Here is a 6,562-nt window from a genome sequence, read left to right on the forward strand (position 1 = left end):
CTGAGAGAAACAAGAAATGGAGAAAGGATTCCCTATTTAATAAATGGTGCTGGGAAAATTGGCTAGCCATAAGTAGAAAGCTGAAACTGGATCCTTTCCTTACTCCTTATACGAAAATTAATTCAAGATGGATTAGAGACTTAAATGTTAGACCTAATACCATAAAAACCCTAGAAGAAAACCTAGGTAGTACCATTCAGGACATAGGCATGAGTAAAGACTTCATGTCTAAAACACCAAAAGCAACAGCAACAAAAGCCAAAATTGACAAATGGGATCTAATTAAACTAAAAAGCTTCTGCACAGCAAAAGAAACTACCATCAGAGTGAACAGGCAACCTACAGAATGGGAGAAAATTTTTGCAATCTACTCATCAGACAAAGGGCTAATATCCAGAACCTACAAAGAACTGAAACAAATTTACAAGAAAAAAATAAACAACCCCATCAAAAAGTGGGCAAAGGATATGAACAGACATTTCTCAAAAGAAGACATTCATACAGCCAACAGACACATGAAAAAATGCTCATCATCACTGGCCATCAGAGAAATGCAAATCAAAACCACAATGAGATACCATCTCACACCAGTTAGAATGGCAATCATTAAAAAGTCAGGAAACAACAGGTGCTGGAGAGGATGTGGGGAAATAGGAACACTTTTACACTGTTGGTGGGACTGTAAACTAGTTCAACCATTATGGAAAACAGTATGGCGATTCCTCAAGGATCTAGAACTAGATGTACCATATGACCCAGCCATCCCATTACTGGGTATATACCCAAAGGATTATAAATCATGCTGCTATAAAGACACATGCACACGTATGTTTATTGTGGCACTATTCACAATAGCAAAGACTTGGAATCAACCCAAATGTCCATCAGTGACAGACTGGATTAAGAAAATGTGGCACATATACACCATGGAATACTATGCAGCCATAAAAAAGGATGAGTTCGTGTCCTTTGTGGGGACATGGATGCAGCTGGAAACCATCATTCTTAGCAAACTATCACAGGAACAGAAAACCAAACACTGCATGTTCTCACTCATAGGTGGGAACTGAACAATGAGATCTCCTGGACTCGGGAAGGGGAACATCACACACCGGGGCCTATCATGGGGCGGGGGGAGTGGGGAGGGATTGCATTGGGAGTTATACCTGATGTAAATGACGAGTTGATGGGTGCTGACGAGTTGATGAGTGCAGCACACCAACATGGCACAAGTATACATATGTAACAAACCTGCATGTTATGCACATGTACCCTAGAACTTAAAGTATAATAATAATAATAATAATAATAAAAAGAAATAGGAAAAAGCATTTCAAATACAAAACTAAAAAAAAGACTTGGGTCAAACTAAAAACAAATTATATTAAAAACAATAAAAAAAAAAAAAGAATACAGCAAGGGATGAAGCAAATTTCCTATACTCATGACACTTATCTTGGATGAAGGGAAAGGGAGGGCTATGGTGAGCAAAGTGGACCATAAATGAATGCATATCTAAGAAAATTCCCTACATTAAAATTTGAGTACGTGGACAAGGAAGAGTACCACTTAAAAAAAATAAATAAATAAAATAATAAAATAAAATTAAATTAAAATAAAATAAAATAAAAAAAGACTTTTTAATAAAGAGACATGATATGCTTTGCGGAAGAAGGTTTGGAATGAGTCTTGAAAGATGTGCAATTATTAATTGGAATTAAATAATACAATGAATTAAAGGAAGGTGTTTATGATTAAAAATATAATGAATAAAAGCAAAATATTGCTTCATTGAGCATTAAAATATAACTTGGAATTAATACTAGAGATATATTTGAGAATTTGAGTGGCATAGAGGCAGAGGTCTTAGCTTTCTGCTTCGCTGGCATTTAAACCATGCCTAGAGGAGTGCCTGGCACTCATCTATTGTCAAATAATTATATAGTGAATAAATGAATTAATTATTAATGGAGGCTTAAGATTTCTACTGCATTGGAAGGCGCCTATGGTCATTAAGATATTTAAGTAAGGCAATTTCAAGTTTGAATATGTATAAAATATTTATGCTGTGCCCTTTGTAGATTCATGGAAAAATTCCTCATGGATGTGGGGTAGACCTTCTTCTGTTATTAATACTGAGGATAAGCTATTTATTATTTCAATTTTTAATTATTTTTAATTGCTTCTCCTTTGCCCATTTTCTCATTTCCTAAATTTTGTCGGTGTTATTGATTTGTTTTGATTTTGGTTTTATTAGAAGCTCAGTAAGTAAAGAGAAAATTGAGGTCTCGTATGAGATGTATAACTTTGGAAAGACAGAAATATTCTCTGTCTCTAGGGTACTGCCAGACTCCTAAGGGAAGTGTCTTGACTATTATAAACCCTATTGCAATCAAGGTACTTGCCGACCTGAACTACACTTGCAGGATATCCCAACACAAATACTTATACTTTTCTTTTCTGAAACTAAGATTAACATGGTTGTTTTCGCATTAAGTAGAAGAGGCACTCAGATATTCAACATGCTATGATTAGAGAGACAGTGGTCTGTTCCTTACTCCGACAGAGGAGATAATGAAAAAGAGGAAGGATTTTTATGAAAGACATTAAATATACGAGTAATACTGTGTAATAGTAAGGAACGTGATGAGGAAAGAGCATATAAATAACTGCTGATGCAATGAGGGATATCTGTCCTAGTTTTTGTTCCTCCTCACCTAACTGAAATCTGTTGAATTTAAGACAGTAGTGAGCAGAAAATATATAGTATCTCTTAACTGCATAGACAACAGTGTCAGACATAACTTGTTTTAAATTTCTAGATCCATGACCAAGCTATTTAATTTAACAGAGAGAAAATGTTACGGTGATAACAACACTTTCAGTTCAGTTGCTCTTTATAATTGCATGAGAAATGCATGTAATTCAGGTAAAGCCCTTAATACTACTATTGATGTAGTAATACCAGCTGTTGTCATTGTTGATATTTTAAATATAATGCTATAGAAGTACAGTTTCATTCTGGCTTGAACCAGTGGGCAAGTGTTGAGATTACCAGGTATCTTTTAAAAGCCACTTGATTATTCCATTCTGGTGACACCTGCTATGTAATGAATATTATGAATATTATGTGAGTATCATGGGCATTTTGGGTTGCCATTATTTTTTATTGATTGATTGATTAATTGATTTAATATTTTTGAGACAGAGTCTAGCTGTTGTTGCCCAGGCTGGAGTGCAGAGGCGCCATCTCAGCTCACTGCAACTTCTGCCTCCCAGATTCAAGCGATTCTCCTGCCTCAACCTCCTGAGTAGCAAATCCCTCCAATCTTCAAGTCTAATTAAAAATAATGAAACAAATAAAATAAGATTAGAAGTGGACTATCCTTTGGATGCTGCATAAGAAGAAAAAAAGTAGATGTTTATCTCAGAATGATTCTAATCTAGATGAAAGGGAAAACCACCTGAAGATTTATATCTATTCTTTACTAGGATAATGAAAAAGTGGGAGCCCAAGAGAGAAAAAATGTTCACAATAAATATTTTACTTTGATTTGGAGTCTTCCCTGTGCTGTATCCCTCTGAGTGTATAAAGAGAGGTAACAGTATGGTTCAGGCATGTTGGATTGGGTAAATAAATAATGCTCCCTTCATTTTTATAAACACAGCAACTAAAAATATGTATCATGAGTAATTTTTACAAATATTATAATTGGTTACATATGAAAGTGTTTAAAAATATTTAAAAACATTTCTTCGAAATTATTAACATTGTTTGGTTACTTAATAGGTGTGTGGTAATGTTCACTAACCAATGGCACCTTCTTCAAGTCATCTATTTTCATACTGATTGGAATTCCGGGCCTTGAATCAGTGCAGCCTGGACTGCAATTCCATTCTTCATGTCTTTTATCTTGTCTGCTGTTGGAAATGTCCTACTCATCACTATCATCCACACTGAGTGTGGTATCCATGAGCCCATGTATATCTTTTTAGCTGTGTTGGCAGCTACTGACCTACGCCTGACCTTATGCATTACTCCGAAAATGCTCATGATCTTTTGGCTGCAATCAAGGGAGATTTACTTTAACCCCTGTCTAATTCAAATGTATTTTACTCACACTTTCCAGTGCATGGAGTCTGGCATTCTCCTGGCCATGGCTTTTGACTGATATGTGGCTATCTGTGTACCCCTGAGACACTCTGCTATCCTCACTATGAAGGTGCTCATCAGCATCATTATGGTGGTGACCATTCCAGCATCTGTTATCATCATCATGTGTCCACTTCTAATTAAGTTGTGCCTGAAGCATTTCCATGCCGCAGCCATCTCTCATTCCTACTGTGAGCACGTGGCTGTGGTAAAGCTGGCTGCAGAAAATGTCAGAGCCGATAAAGCTTATGGACTGCTTGTGGGTTTCTCAGTCCTTGGATTTGATGTGATCTTCATTTTCTTGTCCTATGCCTTTATCTTCCAGGCTGTCTTCAAATTGCCACAGAAGAAGGCATGATTCAAGGCATTCAACACATGCACAACTCACATCTTTGTCTTTCTCCAGTTCTATATTCTCACATTTTTAATATCTTTTATACACAGGTTTGGCTTCAGTGTTGCTCCTTATGTACACATTCTTCTGTCCAACTTTTACCTGCTTGTTCCACCCCTGCTTAACCCTATTGTCTATGGAGTGAAGACCAAACAGATCCGAGAGGGAGCTATCAAAATGTTCACTCACAAAGGTTGATTTACAGGCAATCCAACCCATCATTCACTGTTCCTAATAATATACCTAGTAATTCTTGTCATGCAGAGTTGTACTTTAAGAATCTTTGTATTATTTTAGTTTACACAGGATAAGTGCAAATTTTATTCCTTTACGATTTGCAGAATCTCTTGATATGAAATTCATTTACAAAACAATTATCTAGTGAAATCTCAAAATTGACTTTTGTCAGCCATATCCACACCCTCAAGAAGTAAAGAAATAAGAGACCTTACACTGAGGTGAAAGTATGGACCACATGCTCATGAATCTGCTTGGTTCTCACACCATAGATAATAGGATTGAGGGCAAGTGGAATGACCACATAGAGGTTGGCAACAGTAATGTGGACATAATGGGGAATTTTTTTGCCAAATCGATGGGTGAAGAAGGAGAAGAGAGAGGGTGTATAGAAAACACACATCACCCCAACATATGAGCCACACGTGCTCAGTGCTTTATGACAAGCTTCTTGAGATGGGAGGTGGAAAACAGCTTGGAGAATGCAGGTATAGGAGATTCCAACAAGTGTCACATCCAAAATAAGAAAAGAAGCCACAAAAAGCCCATAAATCACATTGAGGTGAATGCTAGCACAGGCCAACTTGCAATGCCCGTGTGCTCACAACAGGTGTGGGCAATAATCCGAGCCTCACAGAAGGGCAGATGATGGTTTAGGTAGACAATGGGCAACATGAGCAGGACTGGGTGCAATATAATGCCCACACCAATGCCTGCCAACACTCGGGGTGTCAGAATAGAGGTATAGTGGAGTGGTGTACAGATGGCTACATAGCCGTCAAAGACCATTGCCAGTAGCACAGTGGACTCCATTCCTGTGAAGGTGTGTATCAGAAACATCTGGACTACACAGGCTCCAAAGCCAATTTTATGTGCATCAAACCAGAAGATACCTAACATACGAGGCACTGAGGATGTTGAGAGGGCTAGGTCTATGGCTGATAAGATGGCTAGAAAGTAGAACATAGGGTCCCAAAGAGTACGCTCAGACCAGATTGTCAGTAGATTTGTAGCATTGCCCAGCAGAGCCATTAAGTAAACAGAGCAAAAGGGCAGGGAAATCCAGCCATGGAAAGCCTCAAGTCCTGGGATGCCTGTCAGAAAAAAGGTATCTGGGTAGAAAATGGTGGTGTTGGTGTGGAACATCTTGCCATTAATGACAAAAGCAGTAGCTGACCACCCGTAGAAGGAAAATTTAAATTTATAAATGTTTAGCTCAAAACCTCTCCAATAAGCTTAATTTTATGTCTAGTTTTATTATTAGAAAGCTAATGCCAAAGCTGGAGTACAAAGTCAAATCTAGACACGGACTGAGCATTCTTCGACTGGAAGACAAATTAGCTTTAAGACTCAGAGGGAGACCTGAGTCTTCCTCTGAGGTTCTGGACAATAATTTACTTCTTTGTTCAAACCCCATACAAAACCTGGAATGAATTTCAAAAATGAATGTTATGTTATAGTGAGATGTCAGTCTTTTTTGAAGACAAAGCAGACCTTAATTATACAGGTCACAGAAAGACAGACACTGATACCTGCTCACCAAACATGACAATATATACAAAAACCTGAGGGTTACTAGCCATGAAGAGTGACAGAAAATCTAGCAGAACTCTTAAACCGGCTTATTTGGTATCAGTAATTTCCATGGTACATATTTAGAAAACCATACCCAAAATAAAAACTTATGCTTTATTAATTTGCTCTTTATATGTTTATTCCTATACCCCATAGACACACTGTATTATGTCATACTTTAGATGTGAAAATAGTTGCACAAA

General features: G+C 37.3%; 1 protein-coding gene and 1 pseudogene across 1 annotated transcript; both read right to left on the minus strand.

The window, feature by feature from the left end:
• The window catches only part of LOC112605908, an 11,435-nt pseudogene extending 7,399 nt beyond the window's left edge, over positions 1–4,036 (minus strand).
• Positions 4,037–4,995: 959 nt separating this feature from the next.
• On the minus strand, positions 4,996–5,930 carry LOC112605909 (olfactory receptor 52J3-like). Its single transcript, XM_025355812.1, is given in 2 exon segments — positions 4,996–5,372; positions 5,375–5,930. Coding segments are annotated over 2 exon segments (933 nt in total).
• Between the last annotated feature and the right edge of the window lie 632 nt (positions 5,931–6,562).

The sequence above is a fragment of the Theropithecus gelada genome, chromosome 14 (genome assembly GCF_003255815.1).
Source record: "Theropithecus gelada isolate Dixy chromosome 14, Tgel_1.0, whole genome shotgun sequence".
Taxonomy (NCBI): domain Eukaryota; kingdom Metazoa; phylum Chordata; class Mammalia; order Primates; family Cercopithecidae; genus Theropithecus; species Theropithecus gelada.